The following is a 25,842-nucleotide window of genomic DNA, read 5'->3' on the forward strand; positions in this document are numbered from 1 at the left end:
TGGTTTTAACAAATAACCCTCTGAGATCGTACTAGGAAAGTATTTCCTGAGAGAACAAAACTTATTATATAAGTTCCTATACCTAAACATAAGGTCATGGTATGCTTTTAAAACTAGATCTTCCTTTGCTGTCATGCCCTCATTTTCAAAGACCTTTCTCTCCCTAAAACCTGATGTTCCTGCCGATTATGCTCATTTGAGGACCAATAACTTGCTGATATGCATTCCTGAATATCCCATGTCCTTCAAGAGGACTGGCTCATGTTTCTCATCCCAGTACAACACTTTAGTTATCCAAAATTGGCTTTCTTCCTTATCACTGGGCCAGCTGTGATTTATTCCCAGGTTTTCAGTCAGCTGAAGAGTGTAAAGTAGTCTATTTTCTTTTGAGATGATTGCACTGTTTATCTGACTCCAGAGAGTTTCTCTTCAATTCTGTGACCAATTTTGGCCCTCAATAACTTCCACAGTTATTAAGTGATCCGATAATTTTATTTTCCAAGAATATTACTGCAGCCAGTAAAGATTCTGATGTTTACTGTCAGAAGATCAAACAGAAAAATTTTAGTAGCTTTGATCAAAATTACATAAATACTAATTTGCTGAGCCAACAAATATATTATGGTAAAGTTTCTAAAATTATTAGATTTATCACAAGTATTTGAAGAATTTGAAAGTTAACGTTTCATTGGGTGAAGTAAAAAATTGAACTCGTGTACATTTTACACTTGAGATGCAATTAATGTAAAATTGTACATGTATTCTAATACATGTGGAACACAAACCATAAAATGCCAGTGAATAACATCTCACAATGGCAGTCTTATTGGTCAAAAACACAATTAGATTTAGAAGATCTCCTCCAGACTGAGATCATCGGAAATTGAGCAAAAGCCATTTCACCACACACTAGTAAGACTCGTGCCTTTGGATGGAGCATTGCAGAGTTCCAGAAAGTTCATCCAGAGACTCTATTGGCCTATCAAAGGTTTCATGCTTTAAAAAGGCAAATGCGGCATTATGATTCTTTTTTTTTTATAATTAAAATAAAGGTGTCAACACTCCAAATGATGTTAGGGTGGCATTTATGACTTCAAAAAAGCCACTTCCATTCTATGCAAAGGCCAAACCTCAGAATAAGCATTTCTCTAGCATGATGCTTCTTCACACCCTCCTCCAAAAAAGAACAGATTATGTGGAAGAAGGAATATGTATAGACACTTGGGTGACAAATTTTGATTGATTGCGTAGTTGAAAAGAAATTACCTAGTTACAAAAAAGGGATGTCGATAGATTATTTGCTATCTCAGGTACTATTGTGTAGTAACAGCTGGCCTTTTTAATGGCAACCACCACTAGATCTAAAAATATGGGTCCAGATCATCTCCTCCCATGAGAAACTCCACAGATAAAGGCTTGGTGGGGAAGAAGCAGTTACTACAACAAATAAGAAGTTATCAATGCTACTACCCATTTCAAATCAAACATTTAAAGGGATTCATGCTTTGTCTTATAAACTTGTACTGTTAGTTGCTGTCAGGCTCATCACAAAAAGCTGTGTCAGTAGTTGTGAATGTACAGCATTCCCTGTGGTGATACAATTTTCTCTAAACATCAAGCTAACGCAAGTTCCTTCTACAGAGGAACTAAATCCATTGTACTGCAAGATGTGCTATCAACTTGAACCTTTGTGTAGCTGAGTCCCTTTCCCCTTCTGCAAAATAGAAGCTGAACATTAAAAAAATAATTTGCCAACAGCTAAAGTTGCTGCTATCTTCTCCTGGTAAACATTCCCAGCTCAGTATGAGCTGTATAGTAAGGCTGTAACCTTTGATAAACTGAATGAATGTATTAATTAACTTTGCTTGCCAGCTCACCTTACTTACACATACTGGCTTAATATTAAATATAATGTCAGGCATTTGCCTCTCGAAAGACTGGGACATGTTCATTAATTAACTTTGCTTGCCAAGTCACCTTAGTTAGTTGCTGAAATATTAAATAAAATATAAAGTGTTTGCCTTTGGAGAAAAATAGCTGAGATCACTTTATACTGACCATAACAGATTCATAAATTTTAAGACTAAAATAACCTCCTGCATAATATAGGCCATAAAATTTCACACAGGATTCATATTGCTATTCCAGCACTTGTTATATTCTTCTCACTGCATCCTGATAACAGATGTCCATATAAAATGTTCTTATTGCAGTTTCTGGGTATATAGACATAAAGTAAAGTTTTTCAGTCTGTTCCTAGTACTATGGATAGGAGTTATTAAGCTCACCTTTCTTAAACTCAACTTCTCTTTTGGTTGCAATTCTACCCTTGTAAACTTTTTTGAGATAATATACAGGAGGTCCATTATTTGGTTTTAGAGCACATCTTGTAATGGGAGTACTGAGTTTCTCAGTGTAAATATTACTGTGTAAAGGACAATCGCAAAGGTGGTTGTATGATGGCCCCACACACTCCATTGTGGTGTAACTTGCTTCTGCTGTAGTGACTTCTGGTACAGTGAATTCTCTTTCTACAAATTGCTATTCCAGATATTTATTGTGTGTAGCTCTTAAAAAAGGAGATTCATCTAGAGAGGACTTCATCGTGTTTCCTAATGGCTAAAATGGGAGAGAATAGACTTCAGTTAGTGAGAAGTGTGGTAAGTTTTAAAATAAAAATGATGACTACACTACTTTATCATGCTACCTGCTCCACATTTATCCACCTTTCTTTACCCAGTAATCTAGATTTTCTTTTAACAAAGTCTATTAATGTAGCATCCATAACTTTAGTTGAACAAAGCAACAGAGGGTCCTGTGGCACCTTTAAGACTAACAGAAGTATTGGGAGCATAAGCTTTCGTGGGTAAGAAGCTCACTTCTTCACTTTAGTTGAACAATGACTCTCTGTGACATAAATGTACACTGATCCTCCATGGAAGCAGTGCACCCCAGACCACTGTTTTCACAACGGCTCAAGGCACTTTTGGTTTACAGTAAATCCAGACTGAAGTTATTTAACAGAGCTTGAGATAAAGATTCAAATAAAAGCAAGTAAAGGATTTGGAAACATATGGTTACAGGTAAAAGAAAAATACAAGACACAATCTGTAGCCTATACTTATTAACAAGTTGCTTTCCTGCCTAATAAGGTATTTCTCATCCAAAGGTTATTTCTTATAGTCCAGAAAGCTGGGATCCACATTTCATGAAACTCCCACACCTCGCTGACACAGAATCTCATCCTGTAATGGATAATCATTTGGGCCATTTTTTCTGCTCTTATATAGCCACAGGCTATTGTCTCTTTTCCCAGGCACTGCCCCCTCCCCCCTCCAAAAACTCTCCTGGAGTTCATTTGTCTTTTGTAACAGTCTCCAGCCTGCATCTAGTTCAGACAATAAACATAGGCTGTCTCCACGGATGTCCCTTGTTCTCAATGTTGATTGAGATTGCTCTGAGGCCCTTCTCATCTCAGGTGACAAGTTTTACTTCAACAGTTTTGAAACCCAATATCTCACATGTTACATAATTCTAAAATCATTTACTGTACAAACATCTCACAATAACCATAACAATTAGCTAGTGCTTAGCTTTTGGCAGACACACACACAACCTTTGCTAAAATATTAAGAAGGTGGTTTGACATAGGAGTAATATACCTATCTGCATCATAGATGCTACTAAGTCACTCATATAGACTCATCCATAGACCTCAGAGTTTTACAAAGGTAGAAAGAACAGGAGTACTTGTGGCACCTTAGAGACTAACAAATTTATTAGAGCATAAGCTTTCGTGGGCTACAGCCCACTTCTTCGGATGCATATAGAATGGAACATATATTGAGGAGATATATATACACACACATACAGAGAGCATGAACAGGTGGGAGTTGTCTTACCAACTCTGAGAGGCCAATTAAATAAGAGAAAAAAAAACTTTTGAAGTGATAATACAAAGGTAGGTGAGTACTAATCACATTTTTTTCAGACTGGGTGAGTGAGTCTAAGGTCACACAATGAGCTATTGGCAGAGCTGAGAATAATAGCAAAGTCTGACCCCCTAATCCTACACCCTAAACTCTTGGATCACACACTTTTTAAACTGACAGAATCTTTCTCTCTCTCTCTCTAAGGAAGACAGCAATACCATTTGAAAACCTTGCTCTATCCCCTTCTCTGAAGTCTTGAGTAGGAATCACTGACATTGAAAGGTAAATGACTTTTGGGGGTATAGGTGAGAACAATAGAAAAGGTTTTGAACAGATGGCTAATAGCACACAACAACGTGCATGCGTAGGATAAGGGCAAACCAGTAGGTCAGTGGTGGTAGGTACCAGACAAGGTGGACTTTGTATTGTCTTTCAAAGATTCATGAATCCACAGTCTATTCCTTATACTTAAAGAAACTGCATAATGACCTCACATAACAGTGTGAAAACTTTTGCTAAAAGCTGATGTTTTATTGTAAATGCTATATATAAAGTCCTTTAGTAAGCTACAAAGGCAAAAGTTGGAAAATAAATGCTAGCCTTTTAATAGTATCAACTGGAAATTGGCAACAAACAGAGATAGGAGACTTAGTCTACATGAATGGATTAATTACATTGTTTTTGTTTAGTGTCTAATGTAAGCTTTATTCATAGTGATGCTGGAGTATTTATCTTTAATCATCAAGATTTAAACTGATCCCAGGATTTTGTATTTAATGAAATCATAATCAACCAGCTGTGCAAATAATGTTAAATTGAGTGCCATCAGTCTGCATGGCAATACAGTTACATCAAGGAAGACAGAGTGAGAGATTTTGGGCAGAACTAAGACAACTCAAAAAACATCCAACTCAATGTGAGTTGAACAAATAAAAACCTGTCCCAGAGTAATTATAGAATCCCAGAAATGTAGGGCTGACAAGTGTACCTAGACCATCCCTGACTGGTGTTTGTCTAACCCGTTATTAAAAACCTTCAGTGATAGCAATGTACAGACATGACTTTTTAAGGTGACCTTTGAATGAAAAGAGGTGATGATTCAGTACAAAAGGAACCGTGCTCCAAACCTAAGGCCAGCATGTAGCCCCACAGAGGAGGAGAGATGTTAGGAAGACCTGCAAGGAGTAGAGAATAGATGTGGAGTAGGAGGAAAGGACAGACATGCAGGCAGCTGCAGTTGAGTAGACATAGCTGATGGCAAGATGCATGAAGCTGATGCAAAAGATGAAGGAAGCCAATGAAGGGATCTGAATAAGGAATTGTGGGAGGATAAAGCTTTGGAAATTAGCATTGACTATTTTGGATTGAGTGTAGGAACAAGCCAAGAGGCAGGAAAATCAGGGAACAAAAACAGTGTGCTGAATTCTGTATCTGGAATAGAAATGCTCAAATACCCAAAACAATAAAAGCAGGAAATGTTTTCACAACCACATCAAGCACTCAGGAAAGGGAAAATAGCTTATAGCTCCTTTCACAGTTTCATATCTCAGACACAAGAATATGCCAGTGAAAATCCCATTTCATAGATGTTGTAAATGAATACATTGCTTTGCCCCTAATCATGCATACATTGTAGGATGCAGAAAAGCTCTGCGTTATAAAAAAACATGCCTAATCTATCTGAATCTTTGCATTGCAATTTTAACCCTATACCATGTTGTGATAGAATCACATCTAAATAATTGGCTATTGAAGTATATATATTGGGCAACTGTTAATACTAAATGTGAAATATCTTTTACTAATAATCAGCTGATCAATACAAAAAATTAATCAGCACTATGCCAAATTGTGTGGTGTTTTAGAAGCTATGATCAAATATCCATGAGGAATTACAGATAGATGAGCAAACACATTATATTTGTTATTCATAACACACTTGAACAGTCCTCTCACAGCACTACATTAAATCATAGCACTCCCCCTACTCCTCAGATGCAGACAAATTTCCACAGCACTGATCAATAATGAAAACTTAACTGACCTCTCAAGAGAACACCTGTAACTAGCAAGAAGTTTGGGTGCAGCAATATCCTATCCTGAAGTGCACCCTGCAGCAAAAACAATTATTTTAAATTTCCGATATCTATGTAATCTGGAGATAAAGTGGCACGATACAACTTTTTGGGGGGAAATTTAGTAGAAATGATTTTTTTTTAAACACACAATATAACACTCGAAGAGGGGCAACACAGAACTTGAAGCCTAAGGGGACCAGGAACCATGGTGGCCTTAAAGCAACTTTGCATTCTTCTGATCCTTAACTTTTCCAGGAACTTAGAGCCTGGGAGAATGTCTACGTTATGGTAGTGTCCACAAGCTGCCTATGGGTTGCTGTGCTACCTGGAATATCTGCAGTGCAGTCTGCTGCAGCCCCATCACAAGCAAGTCCCCTACAATGGGGCCCGGGAGGGAGTAGTCTTCCAGAGCCGCTGCACTAGAGAAATCTTCATCCAGCCAGATAAAGGGCCCCTTTATGCGGACATGGCCCTCTTACCTGGTGTAAAGAGCTGGAGTGGAGATAAAGATCTCACCCAGCATCTGTACGCAGGGCCGGCTCCGGGCACCAGCTTCTCAAGCAGGTGCTTGGGGCGGCCGTTCCGGACAGGGGCGGCAGTTCCAGGTATTCGGCGGCAATTCGGCGGACGGTCCCTCACTCCGCCTGGGAGTGAAGGACCTCCCACCGAATTGCCGCCGCAGATCGCGGTTGTTGCTGGTGTTGGATCGCGTCGCGGGCTTTTTTTTTTTTTTTTTTTTTTGGTTTTGGCTGCTTGGGGCGGCCAAAACCCTGGAGCCGGCCCTGTCTGTACGTACAAATAAATTTGTATACACAACTGTGGTATTGTCGGAGCTGCTTAGGAAGCAAAATTGAACCTTTTCCAATTTCTGCTACAGCAGAAAAACTGAAAGGCATTTTTTTAAAAATCTGTATTTAACAAGGAAAAATTGGCTAAGGATTTATGTAACCAAGTGGCAAACTCAAACTCACACAGGATACCTTTGATAGCTAAACACTGCAATCAGTTCAAACAAAACAAATTGAATTTAAAGACACAGAGAACATCTTCATAAACAAAATTGTTCAAAACTGAAAATGACCAAAATAAAGGGCAACTTGCAGAGAATTCTCCTTAGAGAAATTAAGACTGCCCCTTCCAACAGAGTTGGCAGAGGCGAGAGACAGTGACACGCATTAATATCTATCTGAATATCTATTCATAGGAAAATATTCTGCTCATATAAGAAAGTATTGTCTGAGTGCTTTAAGTTCAAAATTATAAAGTGCCTGAGACTGATCAGATGAATGTTAGTTAAGTTGCCTGAGATAAAAGTAATGAATAAGCCAGTTTCATCAAATGGTAACACAATGACCCATCACATGGGAAACCTAGGATTCAGAGTTGGGTTCTAGGTTCAGGCCATGTATTTTAAATCTCCCGTTTAGCAACAATTTGTGCTGCCACTGTATGAGGTTGATTGGATAGAAGAGGTCTTGTGAAACTGCTTGATTTATTCTCCAGGGAAGGCTGCCAGACATCACTCTTGTCCAGTACACTAAGCCTAAGAGAGCAGTGCTGGCATCATCCCTGAAGGAACAACTTCATGTGCCCACACAGCAAGGTGAGATGTCCCTTGTAGCAGCTGCAAAGCAGAGGATTCAAAGAAGAAAACAGCAGAACAAGAGACTGCAGGAAGGTTGAGACACACAATAAATTATTGTTGTTACCACTGTGCAGCAAGCAGAAATACATTTCTCTCCAATGATTTTAAGTTGCTAGTTGCATCAACATTAGTGTCAGAAGCAGTACCTTGGGAGAACTGGGACAGTAGAAAGCACTGCCACCATCTCACGGCAACCCATGCCACACATTGCTATCACTGTTACACAGGATTAACATCGGGAATTTAAAATAACATCTATGGTTGCGGGGGGAAAGGGAGAGTCTGATTTGGCCTTAAGAGCCTTTGTGTGTTGCTACCGCTAAAATAGTTACCAGTGCTATGAAAGCTATTTTTAATTATTTCAGACACTTGCCGACATTTCACTACATACTTTTTTTTTTTTATTAAAGGAATCCAGGCTAAATCTTTCACTCTCCTAAGATGGCTGTTAAACATTCATCTTCTGTTAAGCTTTAATACTACCTTACTCTTAGCTTTTATGCAGCATTTAATAGCAAACATATGAGCATACATGTGAGTTAAAGAATTATGTTCACTCTTTGTACTCCATTAAAGTAGGTCATTTAAAAGAGGATAAGACAACTTGAGCTTATTGACTTCTGCCATCTGATATTACAAAGGTAAGGCCACTCCAGCTACACAGTGATGGTTAAAAAAAGCAAGACTAGAACATTCAAAGAAAACCAGCTAATCTCTCTACAGTTATCAAAGTCACTATAGTTACCCCACTAAAACTTGAATGTTACACTATGTATTTCTCTTCGGGTATAATATGTTATATGAATGATAAAATAGTCTTTCATTGGAGGGCATGGATGACATTTCACTTCCATAGTTTGTGGTCTGGGTTCTTAACTCATGTTTTGGTATATTTATGTCCACACAAAAACTGATACAAATATGTCTAGCAGCAAAGGGGATATAATGGATAATGTAAAAGACCTATAACAGTGGGACATATTTAAAGATCATGGGTACAAGACCAATTTACTCTTCCTGTACTTATTGTTTCTTACTGCTAATTACTGAATGTTGCTTAAATTCATTTTTATTTGTTGACCACCCCTTTTGGTAATCCCTTTAAAATATCAGTGACTGACAAATAGCCAACACCAAATGAAACTCAACCCATGAAAGCACAAAAGTCTTGCAGTATGTTCTGAAGGTCAGTAAAATAGGGACGAGTTCAATCTGAGGATGGTTAGTGAGACCATTGCAACTGATTTTTGCTGGGTTAACACAAGAGAGTAGCTTCTAATATACCCAGGTCTTAAAATACATAGGGCTTTATGGATCAAGATAAACAACTTGAATTTATCCCACTCTTGCTATCCAGACTGAGATTTTCAACCCAGTTTCATAGCCCTCAGGGGGTTCGAGAGAGCTGGGATGGCATTAAACCTTTTTGGTATTAACCCCAGCTAGAAAAGTAGTCCATTTGTACCTATGGCTGAAGGTTTACGTACCTGAGGTTGAAGGCAACATACTGAGACTCAGACCTCACGTGCAGCTTGGATTATCTGTGAGATGTTCCCTTAATGATGTATATGGTTTTATATTTTGAGTCAGATTTATGCATAGTTAAAAACAAACAATACAGCAAAATCTAGAATAGGCACAGCATACAAAATACAGACAATGCCGAGAACCGTTAGTACAGCTCAGCACAGGTGGATTCTGACAAAGGGGATCTGCAGTGACCATATCAATAGTTGCACACAAATGTATAAAGCACTAATATCTTTGAACCCTAAAGATCACCAATTTTAAGGACCTCAGGTATCACAGACATTATATAACATTTTTAAGATTGTTAAAATGAATTAAGTGTTAGTGGTGGTTCCTTTTCCCAGTAAACCTAATTTTATTAGAAAAGTAGGACTTTTGTAAGTATCCTTCTTAAAGGAAATAAAATGTTCTGTTTGAAGCCCATTAGCATTAAGTTTTGCATTCCAGTTAATTTGTCATTTATCTAGGAAAACCTCATTGTAGAAACAAAACACCAGATGATTCCTTAATCCCTCCCTAAATTAATCTGGAAACAGTACTGTAGAATTCAGATTAAATCCTATTTTGAAGCTCTTGGAGAAATTTAGACCATTTGATGTACTGATAAAACTAGAATCCACTAGCATCTTGTCTTCTGGCTGTCCTTCAATGTGTTTTTAACTTGAACCTGAAAGTTATTTGCTTGGAACTCAAGAGCTAGGCACACTGTTCCTTAGTCAGGTCCATGTACATGATGAAATAAGAGAAAAGGTCAATTGTGTCAAAACGTCCTTGCACCTGATGAACGCAACTGCTCAAACTCACTGGGTTAGGAAAACAATAGAACAAAGGACTCTGTACTTCATCGTCACCATACAAGGTGTGTACAAAAAGAGCAGGTCACCCACAGTAAGCACACCTCAGCACGTGAATAATTTTCTAACCTTATCCCGTAGTTGTGGCTTGCCCTTTTTTTTTTTTTTTTTTTTTTTTAAGGATTACATATAAAAATGCAGTAATTGGAATTACTCAAGAAATGTCACAGAGTGAAAGAGAAGAACTCTGACTTCTGTGGGTCTGCAAAAAATGCAAATAAACCACTTTCCCCTCTTCAGTGCTAGTTTCACTTTTTACCTTTCTAAATAAGTCACCCGCCAGTAGAAGTGATTTTTGGTTAGACAAAGAAAAGTGTCAAAGGCTAAAAGTCAAGAAGTTAAACCTCATTTGCTGCAATATATTCTTGTACACTGAAAATCAGTCAGATGATCAGTGTTCAAGCTATCCTCGTTAGGGGTATCATATCACAGGATGAAGGATGCCAAATTGGGTAACATTCACCATCCATGCTGAGATATGCCACAGTGGTGAGTCTCCTGACAAAGCAGAATACATTGCAGCTGCTTTCAGTTTCTTTAGTGGCTAGCATTGCAGCAATAGTACTTCAGAGTGCAATACAATTATAAAACAACAGCTCTAAAAGTCATCATCATTCCTTTAAATTTCAGAACTTATGCACTGGATAAGGAGTAAATGGGGCAACCACAGGCAAATTCATGACACTCCATCTGCCACCCCAAATGCTAACTTGTGGAAATGATTCTAAATTAGGAGGAAAACAGAGTACATTTAAAAAAAAAAAAAAACTTGATTAAACTGCAGAACTAACTGAATTGCCTAGAAGGGAGTCCATCCTAAGTCTTATGAACAAAATCTGATATTTAAGCTTTAATTTTCCAATCTACAACATTGTGGACATACAACTGTCTCCACTACATTAATGCCACGTAGAACACAGACCAGTGGTGTTTGGTCTTTAGTAGCTTGAGAGACAATTTCTCATATGAGGGAGTCCAAGCCAAGAAGTTTGATGCAGGCAGGCCGGACATACTAGGTGGGTGAAGAATTGAGGCAGTTCTCATACTGCTAGCTCAGTTTGGTTAGCGCTCTTGTGTTCCTCCTCTCTTGCTGGCTGTGCACAGGAACTACACCTAACTGCACTGAGATTAGCAAAGACTGTACCTTCCGAGGTTAGGAGAGGGAGGAGTCAGAGTACAGTGCAAAAGGCACAATCATAGGAGTGGCACTGCCTCTGGGTCTCAGGACCTTATGATTTGTAACAGCTGCACCTACAGCCAATGACTCAGACTTCCAACCGATAGGGGGAAAAAAAAGCTTCTGCACTTTTTAAGAGAGTTTCATATGAGAGAAGTGGAAGAAAGAGCTGGTAAATTTAAAAATTCTATTATTAGAGAAGCAGCAGCAGCTGTATCTAACCAGCTATTCCTAGGATACAACAGAGACACACAATGCAGCTAATGTAGCCACAGTTTGGATGGGCCTCTGAGTTAGAGCTGCTAATAAGGATGGGAGAATCTATACCATTTTGCTGGCCCTGAGGCAAGGACAAGTCAACGGGTTTCTGGAAAGAGGTTCTTTTTTTCCCCTCAGTCACATTGGTAGCTTAGCTATTTCTGTTTAACAAACTATTTCAGATTGTTTCAATGGCATCAGTGAAAACAGATAAGCTCTTACACAAGTTAGGCCAGATTTTATACCACAGGTAAAGCTGCACCTCTCAGTGGGGAGCTGCGCAAGAGAAAGCTCTACCTCCCCCACTCCCTGTGGGTTCTGCCACTGGGAAGCTGCTTGAGACTTTGTGGAAACCCTGAAGGCAGAGCATCCCTCAAAGATGTAGTCAAATAGAAATTGCCTGGCCTTTCCTCTCTAGGTCTGCACTTACAAACAGATCTTCTGGTGGACCAACTCCTGTTGGTGAGAGAGACAAGCTTTTGAGCTACACAGAGCTCTTCCTCAGGTCCGAGCTTTGTGTCTAAATACAAGATGGAACAGATAGTTTAGCATAAGCAGTTACCATGTCTTCTAAGGGACCATTCAAGGTCAAGTGGCCCATTAACACCCCTGCAGTCATAGGACAAAAATGGGGGTTACTGGGTTACATATTGTTGTAATACATTCCAGTTTCCTTGTTAAGCCCATGATTTTCAGTGTGCACTAAATGCCCCAAACAACTACTATGTGGGTGAAACCAGACTATCACTACGCTCTTGAATGAATTCACACGGGAAAATTATAAAAAGACAAAACACCGCAATACCTGTGGGTGAACGATTTTCACAAAGCAGTCACTTCATATCTGACCTATCAGCCCTCATCCTCAAAGGAAACCAGCAGAGCACTTTCAAAAGACAAGCCGGGGAGCTTAAATTCATAACTTTTCTAGATGCTAAAAATCATGGTCTTATAAAGACACTGGATTTATGGTTTATTATTTATATATATTCATAGCCATTTATAATGACAAGGAATAGTCATTTATCCAGAGATAAAACGAGAATGATGCTATCAAACCGGTGGTTAGGGCACTCGCTTTGGGAAAGGGGGACCCAAGTTCAAGTCCCTGTTCTAATTATTAATTATTTATACAAAGTGGAACAGATTCCACGGGCCAGATTGAGAGAGACCCTCACCAGAATATCCCATAGCCTGGTGACTAGAGTGCTCTCCTGCAATATGCGAGACCAAGTTCAAATCCATGCTCCACATCAGATGGGGGAATTTAAACTGGGTCTCTCACATCCCAGTGTCATAACCACTAAGCTAAAAACTATAAGGAGACCACCACCATAGTTTGCTGGGCCTGATTATCTACTGACTTACAGATTGTGTAGTCATTTAGACCTGTGCAAAATGGGTGTAAAATTCTACATCTACCTAATAATCATTTTGCACAAATCTACATGTCTACACAAGATGAAAAGTAGCAGAGAATTTGGTGTGTCTAGGGTCAGTGTTGTCTGCATATATTTAACGTACATGGATTCATCAAAGTAGACAGACATAAAACAAGAGAAAGTCATCAGATACTATCAGCATTCTTTCTATGAAAAAACAGGGCAGTGATGAACTATGGCATGTATTACAGTGCTGAGCTCACTGCCAAAGCTCAACAATTAATGCAACAAATACAATCTTTAGAAACATTTTTGAAATATTGTCTCACATTCATGCTACCTACCATAGATGTCCTATTAAAGTTGCTTGAAATTACCTTATTTTTTAAACACAGAAGCAGTAGCTAACATAGATAATTTGCTCTAAAAGGAACCGTGACTCAGTTTCCCTAATAATATCTTCAATTCAGAGCACACTGCCCATGCATAAGACAGATCAGGAGCAGGTAAGATAATCAGTGAGTGGGAAAAACCAGCCTGAATAATTACATGAATAAATTAACACTAGCCTCAAAGAACTTCTGACATTGTCTCATGTAACAAGCAAGGAGACACTTGCTAGTTTTCTCCTTTACCCAAATTTCATTTAAAGTAATACCCAATTCTAAACAGAACCTTTTAGTAGATAATTTCAAATGTCAAGCTAGCAGGTGAGCTGGCTTATATTTACTTTAAAAGCCCCATGGAGAAAGTGCACCTTGCACTATTTGTTTAGTTTCCTACAGCAAAGCGAGCAAAGCCAAAGTCAGTCAGCAAATGGCATGACATGCCGAAAACAGACACAAAATGAGCAATCAAATCTTATCACTTTGAAAAAAGAAAAGCCATTCAGCTGAGATGCGCATGTTTGGGTAACCTGAAAGAACGTGTTCTTTCTGCTAGCTAAATAATACAAGTATATCAAGATAAAGAAAATACCTACAACGGACAAGAATGCATTCACATACCCCGCCAAATCATTAGAAATGCAGATCTCATCTTGTCAATATATGATCGGTATTGTAGACCAATGACGTAGGAGGGTCAATGTAAGACCGTTGGATAAATCCTACCCTATGAACCTACATCATTCCAGGTGCTAATCTCTCATCTAGTCAAGAGTGCATGGCCTGAATTCACCCCCTGAACCCAAAGCTGTGCAGGGAAGAAACCCCCCTATTCTGAGCAAACTAAACCTGGGTGGCGCCTTCCCTTCCCCCTCCACCGTGTAGCGTTGGAGGATAACCAACAGCAAGTAACCAGCAACTTTGTATCCAGTAGGAGCAGAAGCAGCCAAAGCAAGGACCTCCGGACATGGAGAGAACTATCCAGTTTTGACTGGACTTACTCTGCCCTGTGCTGACTGGGTGCTTGCTCCAACCCTCCTCCACCCTCAACATCTCTTCATCTCAGCTTCATTCCAAACCTGCCCCTTGTACCAACTCCTACCCTGCCCCATCCCCTTTACCTCTTGCCTTCCCTTTTCTTTCCATTTAGCTGATCACCTCCCAACTACACCCAGGCCCCTCTCCACACACCACCAAAAATAATAGAACTCACACTGCATTTGTCACCACCACATTTTTCAGTCTGCTTGTATGTCCTCCTCCTTCCCTGACCTTGTGTCTGTCTTGCCTGTTTAGACTGTAGCTCTTCAGGGTAGGCACTGTCTATTGCTCTCTGTACAGTACCTACCACAATTGGGCCCCACTGCTGGCTGGCCCTTAGGAACTACAATAATAAACATGATTAATCATAATAATGTGGTCACAATTTGAAATGTGTGGTGGACAGGTACTAATTCCTCACTGGTAGAAATTTTGCCGCTTTGGATGCAATAGTGGAGCATGATAACTCAGTTCCTATCATATCCAGTGCTCTAATACTTATGTAAAAAAATCATTTATACAGGGGACAATAGCTAATTTATGTCATAAATGTATTCATGCTGCATGACTCAAAGAGAAATCCATTTATCACATCAATAAAAGAACACTGGATGTCAAATACCATTTTACAAATGCTAATCTCGCCAACTTTATACATATTTTAAATGTATCACTGTGATGCCTTTTTTTGGAGGAACAGGGAGAGAAAACAAGCTTGTACCTGAGCTAGAGATAGAAGCCAAAAATACCCTCTCACTTCCTAACTCCAAATTAGGAACTAGATTGCTAGCATAGACCTCCAGTTGATTGGCATTGTGAGGTATTTACAATGAGTATATAGATTTCAGTTCAATCTGTAATTAAATTCCACTTTATGGGAATTTTCAAATATTAATTCAGCCTGCTGCAGTTGAATATTTGTGACCCTGCTTTTAAATAATGCCAAAGGATAGAAATTCAATGTTGAAATACACTTTCTTGTTCAAATCCCTACTGGTTATGCAAAATGCATCAGCAGCTATCCATCCTTCAAACATCAACACATACAAGAGCTTCAACAGGCTATGAGGTTGAGAGATAGTGGTTTCAGTTATTAATCAAATTTGCTGTCCCATGAGGCAGTGGGCTCTGGGACAGAATATACATTTGAGTGACTGGGCTCACAACTAATGGTGACCAGTGGAGTGGCCTCTAATTTTGAACTTCTCAGATACCAAAGCCAAAGGTCTGACCAAAGAAAATGCCATGCTGAAATCCAGAAGGGATTGATCGGAGAATAAACAGTGGGTGAGAAAATAGCAGGCATGAGGGTTTCTCAGAATTTTTTTATGTCCAATTGGGAGGGCTCTCTTCTGGTGCTTGCTAAGAACAGTGGGATACACACAATATATCAGCTTCTTTGCAATATGATGCAATCTCCCTAGTCTAGATCAAGAAAATTGCCAGTCATTAGCCTCCCAAGAATATGTGTGACTAAAATAAGATACTATGTGCTGACAGACTGGCCTGAGACATTACACATAAAAGCAACCCCACGAGACTCATCCTAGACAACACATCATTATCAGTTAAGACTGGGCTGTTTAGGAAGTAGAGACAAGTGTAAACAATGAATCGTAACTATGTCCTGTTGGTTTCCTGCTGTGTTCCCTACTTCTGTGTGAAGATGTACTTGTATTCTTTGAACTCCTGGAAAAGCCAACCTTTTTGTATCAGGTTACTGCTGATGCTGAGCTAAGAGATGGATTTAGTTTCTGGAAACAATATTGAAATGGTTTACATGGGCTTTATAGAAGTTAATTTTCTTCTGCTGTTATTTGTGTGTGTTAGGTGTAATATTTCTCATACTGCAATTTTAAAATGTTCTGTCCCACTAGAGGTGTTAACACTGCCTGGGAAAAGGGTCACTGGGGCAAGTGGCAAGTATAGCACAGCTTGAGAAGTTTTAATTTGCACAAAATACACTCGAGATGTGCTGAGTCTTTAAACACAGGTTTTACATTGCCAGTGAAGCAGTCGCAGTTACTGTCAAGCTCCTACAGATGGTACTAACGGTGCCAATACCCTAAGCAGGGAGTGTCCTTGAGGGAAATGTCATAGGTTCCACCCACTTAGCCCCATTCATAAATTTAAGCAAGCGCTAATGGTCAATGGAAGTTGAATGGAAGTATATCAGGGTATAATTTGCCCCACAGATTAAAGAAATGGACTGACTGGGATTCTGAGCAGCATCAAATACATGTATTATTACCAACTCTGAGCACTACTCACACAAATGCTGTATACTCCTGTCCCAGGGGTACCATCTGTGTATTCTAAACAGCATGCACTATGTAAGTTCCCTATACATAGTCTTCTTCCTGAGCATTTCTTTAACTGTTATCAGATGTCATGCAAAATCTACTCTGACACTTCTTTCCCAATATTGCCTTGGGTCAGAGCCAAGGTTTCTCCATAGAATGCATGTGGGAAGAGCCAGATGAACAGTAATAGTCTGATTTCTCCTTTCCAGTGTGATGAATGGAAGGAGAGTACAATCCAATGATCTAGGCTAGGAAGGCAACTCCACTGTATACTCCTCTACCCTTTTCTCTTGCCTCCTTCTGGAGGTAGCAGGGCTGGAAAAATGGATGCTATACACTGCATCGTTTCCACCCACAAACCTAGCACAAATTAATGCTGCCTGGGTCAATATTATCTTACAGGGGTTCAATTTTTGCAAGGTAGAACCCAGCAGGAGAGTCCATGTCAGCAGAGATCAGGCCTATATTGCCAGGAGTTCAAAAGGTGGCTGTGAAAAGTCCGGCTGCAGAAAAAAAAGAAAACAGGGCACCCAAGCAGATGGTTCTTGCTTCCAGCACCTACTGTGGGTTTTGGGGTCAAACTTTTCACCCTCTGACACAAATAACCTGTAGGAGAGCATTGACCCCTGTGTTCCCAATGAATTCAGCTCCATTTTCACACTGAAGGACGTTAGGGATTTTCAAAGGAATTTAATTTAGTTTTGGATAACTGTGTGTTAAATGCCCAGACAATTCCAATAGACTTGGGGTAGTAGTCACAAAGGGGGCTTCAGCACCCAACACTCAGCTGTTCCACTGTGTATAGATAATTAAACATTCATTGGAACAGGAAGACTGGAACCTCAGTCTCCCACCTCCTAGGTGAGAGGTCTATAAAGTCATTCTAATCCTCTGTCTGGCCCAATGAATATTTAACTATTTTACACAGTGGAACAGTTTCAACAGGAGAGATTGAGTGACACTCCTGCCCCGCCCCAAAAATCCTATTGCCCTGTGGTTTGGGCACTATCTGGGGAAATGGGATACTCAAATTCAACTCCCTGCACCACAAAGCAGGCAGAGGGAGGAACTAAACCCTGGTCTCCCACATACTGGATGAATGCTCTAACCACTAAGCTAAAGATTATAAGCAGGGTGTTGTGTTGGTTTAGATGTGCTCTGAGCACACCTACCAAATTGGGCCCCGAAAGCAGCATGGGGGGGGACTCCTAGTTTTTGAATCTCACTGGGGCTTAGGAGCGACTTAGGTGCCAAACTGTTGGGCAGTGTCAGGACTCAGTGCGCATGCCCAGCTGCCAAAAGTTAGGCACCTAGGGGACTTTAACAGAGGAAACTTAGGAATCCAGGAACTTTAGGCGCTTACAACGTTAGGTGGCAGATGAGCAGGTGTTCTGTGAATGCAAGTGGGGTCTAAATGTTGCAGTTAGTCATCTCCAGCGGTAGTTAAATGACTATGTGCCCCAGTGAATCCTACCCTTGGGTTCTGTGCGGCATCTGAACAAGGAAAAGCAGGAGCAGTAAATGGGCGTGGGATACTTCAGTTCTGATGAGCAGAAATGCTCAAATTGGAGTTCCCTCTGTTTAGAAGCACTGCTGGCAGGACATCCTCCGTGAGGTCCAGTTGACTTCGGAACGTGCTTTCCCCCACTTGCTACACTAGAGCTCAGACTTTTAAAATCTTCTGGACAGGATGCAAAGTGCAACTACTTTCTTAGGTGGGTTAGGAGTAGGGGCCTAAAGAGACTGTTAGAAGATGGTTTATTATAATTGAAGGTGCAGGGCGGGGCAATCAGTTTATCTATTAAAGTGGTCACAGAAAAATATGAAGGCAATATGTTCTCTATTTAGGCACAAAAAGTTCCTACATACTGCTTATGATAATGTGAACAAAGTTAAATGTATTTAAAAGTTAGTCTCTTTCTCTACTTGTCTGAGAAAATAAAAGTTTAATATGTCAAAAGGCTAGGACACAAGCAGGATCAGACTACCTAACTATGCTAGCCGGGAAGGGCTTTGGCAGCAAAAGAAAATAGCTTTCATTGTTTAAAACCCAGCTTTTCTTTTAGATACATGTATGTACATACACAAATCAGGGGTTGGATATGAACATCAAGTCTGAATGCTGCATGTGTGTTGGCAAATAAATTAAAAATTTTTACTGAAAACACAAAAGAAAGGAATGAGTTAATTAGTACAGCAATCCGTAAGGAAAACATGCTTGGGCATATCTTTCACTGTGTTTGCGATGCTGCTCTTGGGTTCTGGAGCAAGTATTTTAATTAAAATATTACAATTTGCAGAAAGTCACCTAGTACTTAAAATTAATATAGAACAGCTGTGTAAAATGGTCCTCAAAAGTTTAAATATCCAGTAGACTTTTACATTAATCTTGATGTTAAAGAACCTACAATCCTGCATAGAAACTGTTAAATACCTGTTTCAGCCAATTCAAACAAAAAACAGGCACAATTAAAACTCAGCCTATGAATTACTAATTTCTTCCCTTTCATAATCTTCCATTTGCTCTGTTTTTCTCACCGTTTATGGTGTGTCAGATTTCACCACAAAAATTTCTTAGCAGACAACATTTGTTTCCCTGACACTAAAAAACAGAACAGTACATATAGTGCTCATTCAAATACTTCATTGTTTTCTTGACTCTTTCTGTTGTATAATGTATCTTCTGTTTTTTTATGCTAACCTTGTTACAGTTATCTCCTTCTCTTCCACTGTTGCCTTATATTTTTCTAAATTTTGCATCAATGCATTCCTAGGAGCATTCCTTCCCATTCTGTGGCAATTTCAATTGCTGTACAAATGTCTAGCTTCCACTTATTTCTCAGTTTGAAGTTTTTAAATTTTTGTAAGTCAGTCTGGTTCAATAGTAAACTTCTGTATTAAAATAATTTTTATTTAAATACTTTAACTTACGTTACTGTTCTAACATCTAATTATTCACAGTACCTTTGAAAGGATTTAGAACTGATGGAAAACTCATGTGACCATAGTTTAACAGAAACAGGCTGGAGTGTCTCCACTGGTTATACACCGTAAGTCTCTGTTCCGGCTTTGCTAGCTTTGTTTGTTTCTCTCTCCTGTTTTGTGGCACCAAATAATTGGTCCGTTTTGTTATGCTGTTGGTTTTTGCTCCTTAGTGATTCTGTTTGAATATTTTAATAAAATTATGTAAGGCTTTATTGGATTGTCATAACTAAAAATGAAATGAACCCACACTTGTTCAGCAGCCACTGTCAATTTATATCTGCTGTATAACAACTACCCATTTGAAAACAAAAACAGTGGGGAGGGAGGTGCAAGATAAACATTACATCATACCTTAGCAAGAGGATAGTTACCATAACACGAAAGCTGGCTTCTGAAAATGAATATATGGTTAAAATGCACATTGATTCTTTCTGCTTATCATAGTCTTTTTACAGAAGAGACGCTGCTAGAAAATGGGGTGATTTTAGTTTTGATTATTAAATCCAGAGGGGATTAAAATCCAGATGCCATTGACTCAGTCTTTAAAGTTTGGGTCTTAAATGGGTTCAGTTTGCACCAGCCCCATTTCTAAAAGATTGATACATCAGATAATTACTTTACAGCAGCCGACAAGCTTATTCTCTGGTGCTGTAACACCATCACTAAAATGTAACATCTCTTGGAGGTGCTGCTTCAGACATGACAGCCCAGATATTACCAAGGCAACAGCTGCTTCTCTAGATGGATGTAGAAGTGAACAAGGTAACACACGCATCAGTATTAAAGACACATTTGCTTTTACATTTCAGGATCTTACCTCTGAAAAACTGTCTCACATGATTTCTCACTTAAATAATTAATATAGTAATTACTATTTAAAAGGAATGGATAGTTTTGCTGTTCTCTGAAGAAAAAATGTCTTGCATAACTTATATTAACGCACACTACCTAAAATTATAGATTAAATATATTTACATATTAATTTCTGGAAGGAATACATTTGATATTCTTCCAGCTAACTCAGCACATGGTAACAGCAGTCTTTCCTCCTGCATAAGGTATCATTACGCTTGAGGCGGCCTCACAGACTCAAATTCCATGGAAAGTTATACAACTATCAACACAGAGCTGTTCACCTGGTTCAAATGGTGTCTTGTACACCGACAGATAGCTGGGTGCTCCTTGATTTTTGAAACACCATGTTATGAAAATCTATTTAAAATATTTTAATGAAAATTAATTTGATCTCAAGCAGGGACATATTTGTCTTTTCCCCACAGAAAGTGTTTTCATAGGCTTTTCGAAAAAAGCCTAAATAGTAGCTTTCCAATACAACAAAACCATACTTTATTTCAAGAAATTCCTTAAGAATAATGAGAACAAGGACCAAACACATCTACAATTAAGAAACACAAGATCAAGGAAAATGTAAAGAAGAGTCTAAAGAAGACATGTTATTGACAAAATATATTATATGTTCACTTGGCAAATCTTACTATATTAATCAGTATGCTCTGTCAAACTCTATTTTAGCATTAATAGATGAGGTTAGATATTTAATAACCAGAATTCAAAAAGCACAAGAAAGGGTATGTACAACAGTATCAACAAGGGTTGAGTTATATTTGCATTGTCTAACTTAGATGCCATCATTTCAAAGGCTTTAAACCAGACCTCAAACAGCCACTTTGAGTTTAAGTGGCTCTTCCTAGCAGTGTGTAGGCACTAAATCAAATATCAAAATGGAAAAGGTGTGTCAGACAAAATTCTTCACTAATTACACCTTATAACCTTCCTAATATGATATCATGCAAGCAAATGGACTCAGGTCAGATAAATTTCAATATGGTGAAATGTCAAGTGTCAGCTTTCAGGTGAAAATTTTCTGTCAGCTCTTACACTTATTCAATACTCCATGAAAATAAATTCAGTGTTGTAATATTGAGGTGGTACTTGCTCCATAGATTTGTGCATGGAGAGTAACCACCAGAGCTCGCATGTAGCCATGCACAGGATTCTCACCAACCAAAGTTCATGGATCTTTTAATGGAGAGGAAGTGGCCTGGGATCATGCATACTGTGTCCCTCCCTCACAAGCCCTGCAGGGAATCTGCAGCTTTAGGCAATGTGAAAATGTTCTTTGGAGATTTTGGGATGGGGGGGAGGGGCTGCCGGTAGAGGAAGCTCAAGCAGCATGGTGTCACTGAAGATAGGCTGGCTGAATCTTTTGGCTGCAGAGCCACATGCTTCCATACAGATGGCCCTCAAGGGATCCGTGGCGTAACTTGTTACTCATTGCAAGAAAGAAAACTCCAAGGGATGGGGTGATTTTACCCTTTGAAAATGTACACAACCATCTTGGCAATTTTCTGGGCTCTCAATCCTATTACTATTCTGGGTGCATGTAGGGTGACCAGATTTTATAGGGTCAGTCCCGATATTTGGGGCTTTTTCTTACATAGGTGCCTATTACCCCCCACCCCCGTCCCGATTTTTCACACTTGCTATCTGGTCACCCTAGGTGCATGTGAAACTCATGTCTATATGAACAAACTCCATTTTGATTGTTTCCTTCATTCCATAGCAAAAGAAGATCCTATAGAATGTCATAGTAATAGTGTTGAATGCAAATGACAGTGAAGAGGGATACAAGTAAGTTTTAGTAGAATGGATGAGGCTCTATTTTTAAAAATATATTTAAAGTTTGACCTATCACTATCCCTTTGAAGTTTGACTTCTATCTCCAACTAGATAGATTCCCAGTATACAAAGCCCTCTCTGCATGTCTTAAATAAATATTTCAATATAGTATACAATCAGTCAGTAGTATTCCCACCTAAAAAGACATGCTTCCAAGCCATGAGTTATGTATCTCAGAGGTATTGCCATATTTGTATATTAGCACATACTGTACTACACCAAAATCTTCTCCACAATATTCCTGTTTCATTGTTTCTCCTACAGTACATCATGATATGTGAAGGTTCTGGTACTCCTAGAAATTGTTGCTCATTTTTTGGTAGTTTTGCCTAGTAAATCATTACTAAGTGGACTAAATCTTTATCATAGTGTCAACACTTGACCAATTCTGATAATAGGTAACTGAAAAGCAGTATGTGTAGGGCTATGAAGAATTTATTTAAGACAAACACAAATCTATTTCCTGAGGACTCTTTTCCTTGTGTAAGCTTATAATATCACATTACATGATATTATAATAAAGTGACAGGCTTATCACTAAACTAATACTTCAGGAATTTCAGTAATTAGTTCCTTACTCATGTCTAAATGACTAATTTTAAAAGGTTACTTTAAAAAAAAGAATCAAACCTTAAACTAACACTTCTACCTCTCTGAAAAAGGGGGGAAAACGTTAAAATGAATGAGTGGGTCTTGGTGGCATTACAAGAGAAGACAAAGACAATGAATATTATAGATTCAAAGACAGTGTTATTAACCTAAAGTGTTCCTGTTTCTTTTAGATATGAAAATACAGTTAGTGTTAAATGCTATGAGCAATTTATGAGAATTGACTATTGAATGATTATGACACAGCTTATTAAATGGAGGAAGGCCCACTGTTGCAATTACCAATAGAAAAAGCAAATACTCATAGTCAAATAGTAACCTAAGCAAAATTATCTACGGTATTACCAGAAGTCAAGGTTAGTTATAAGAAAATATATACTGTATATTGCTCTATTGACCAATTTAATATCCATAACCTAAAAGTTCTCTTCATACCACTAGATAACCATATAGCATAACAATTCCTTCAAAGTAATTCTCCTCTTACTCCCAAAAAAACCATACACAAGTTAGAGCATCCTCAGAATGCAATTTCCTTTTGCTATAAAATTGGAGCTGAATTTCTCATTTACTTATTTGTCTTCTATTTAAAATGTAATTAGCACATTCACAACTTGAATATGCAGCCCTATTTTTACACACACACACACACACACACACACACACACACACACACACACACACACACACACACAAGCTGTAACAAGAAGCCATATTTGACAAGCAGGTTGTCTAGGTCTTTCTTCATTTCCCCTTTCAGAGGTGTTTTTCCTTTGTAGTGGTATACTGTCATTGTTGGGAATAACAGAAGCGCTGTATGAATCCTAGTTCAGAAGGGAAGCAAGATTACCCCCTCCACCATTTACTTTAGGTGGAGGTCCTTTATATGAATCTCACCACCCTGCACAACCCAACTCAAATGAAGAAAGGGAAACGCATTTACCTTCTGTTGGTGATGTCTTTAAATGCCTGCAGAGGCCCTCTGTGTCCCCATACGTCTCCTTAATTTTTACTACTGCTTCTGTTCCTCTGAGTTCCATGAGGGAGCGCAGCTCCTCCAGCGAGCACCCAAACTCTCCTGCATGGTTGGCCTCGTTTCTTTGGTTCTTGGTATAGAAATCGCTGTTTGTCATGTCACCCATTGTTGCTGATTGTATTGCTCCACTCTGTATACCAGATGGAATTTTAAAATTGCTTCAAAATTGCAAGGGAGGAAACTCAAATTCCAACCTAAGGGATTAAGAAGAATCCAGTGGGTGTTCAGTGAAGTCAGTGGAGAATGCCTCTGATGACTGAAGTGTCCCTGACCAGGAAATAGTCCACAGGATGGCTGCTTTCAAGGCTGCAGACCAGCTCCATTCCATTCACCATTTCCCATTATGCTGCACTCAGGCTGTAGTATCTACATGGTCATCTCTTCCTCCGGACCTTTGGGATCAAAACACAAAGCACATGTTAGAAGAGCGAACCTAAAACCTTCAGAAAGAGCCTTTGAACTTCATTCTCCCAAATGTAGTCCTTGATTTAAAAAAACTAGATACAAGAGTCTGCACGTTGCTGCAGCAGTTAGTCACAGCCGACACCAAAGACTGAAACTGCTAGCTGTGTCATACATAAGGCTCTTTCCAGCTACAGCAGCAATAGCAGTGTTCCTTACTTTAATCAAGTCCCAAGAGCGCCTGCTAAATGAGATGGCTCATGAATATTAATAAGTAAGCCATTAGTCCAACAGTCTAGATGTGCCTCTGGTATGTGCTCTGGTTCATACTGCTATATCAATCTTTCATCTGACAAGAACAAAAAACCCATGAAGGACTACAAAGTAATAAAAATTAATTGAATACTATTACTTATGCCTTCATCCATTACATAAACCATTTTTCAGTGCAAGAAAAGTAAAATGGGGGAGGTAGGAGAAAGAATAGGAACATTTTCATTGCCAATCCAGAATACATTTAAATAAATTAAGCATTGCAGCTTTGTCAGCTAGGAAAATAAACACACACAGGAAAGGAGATAAAGCACCTGAGTGCTTCAGGCTAAACAATGAGCACTGTCTCTCATAGGAATGGGAAGGTTTCAGTTTGCTTTCCTTCAGCACTAACTGCTGACTCACCAACACATTTGATAGCTTTGGCCTGAGAGCTACAAAGCATTCAAATAAAGAAAAGGCTGTACTTATACAGGCTTTTTAACATGCGTACTCCTGAAGAGTCACATTTGGACCATCTGGGAGACCAACTGATTACTTTCTAAGCCAGCCTTTAAAATCTGCTCTCCTTATACATAGTCTAATGAACTTGGTTGAAATGCTGTTGAGACCAGCTATTATACTTTGTCACAGAGGTTTAACAGAGATTAAAGGTTTCTTTTTTGCCTGAAGTGGGATAGTGCCTGTTCACTGCCTAATCTATAGACCCCTGAATATTTCTCACATGACAGAAAAGGTTTGAGTATGGTATCAGACTAATGAATGATGGACCTCTGACTGTCAGAGTGGATTTTTTTTTAAGCAGCGTGCGAGTCACAAAGAAATGAATTGTTACAGCAGAGTTTATGCAAAGGGAAAAAGAATGAACCAAATGTTTTTAACCCCCCATCTTGACACTGTCATGACAACCTTAATTCCATGCCCACATACAGCTAATATCGCTTCTGGGCCCACTGAAAAAGTGTGTTGCCATTGATTTCAAAGGGATAATGTTTTCAGTGTTTAATATTTCCTATTTGCCTACAATTAAATTATCTATTTTGAAGCTGCTTAAAACACCAGCTAAAACATGCAATATGGACCTCTAGCAAAAAGTATGTCATTCCTTTGAATTCCACGGAATATCAGAGCATCAGAATTTTATTACCACAGCACAGAATCCAGGTATCAGTCAAATGTTAGATGAGAGTTCTTCTTCCCCACCCCATGCTCATTGTGAAATTCCTGGTGGTGATAATTCTGCGACACAGC

At 39.0% G+C, this 25,842-nt stretch overlaps 1 protein-coding gene across 6 annotated transcripts in view; it reads right to left on the bottom strand.

Annotated features, from left to right (window-relative positions):
- Positions 1 to 24,025, bottom strand: part of ATP2B2 (ATPase plasma membrane Ca2+ transporting 2) — a 347,317-nt gene extending 323,292 nt beyond the window's left edge. For 5 of the 6 annotated variants that reach the window (XM_024193612.2, XM_024193610.2, XM_024193611.2 and 2 more), the window contains exon 1: positions 23,824 to 24,022. In XM_024193612.2, coding sequence (XP_024049380.2) covers positions 23,824 to 24,022 — 199 coding nt within the window. Of the gene's footprint in view, positions 1 to 23,823 lie in introns of all 6 variants that reach the window. The other variant, XM_024193613.2, reaches the window with a different exon arrangement.
- Positions 24,026 to 25,842: the final 1,817 nt, after the last annotated feature.

This window comes from Terrapene carolina, unplaced genomic scaffold (genome assembly GCF_002925995.2).
Source record: "Terrapene carolina triunguis isolate 2854851 unplaced genomic scaffold, T_m_triunguis-2.0 Scaffold232, whole genome shotgun sequence".
In the NCBI taxonomy this organism is placed as follows: domain Eukaryota; kingdom Metazoa; phylum Chordata; order Testudines; family Emydidae; genus Terrapene; species Terrapene triunguis.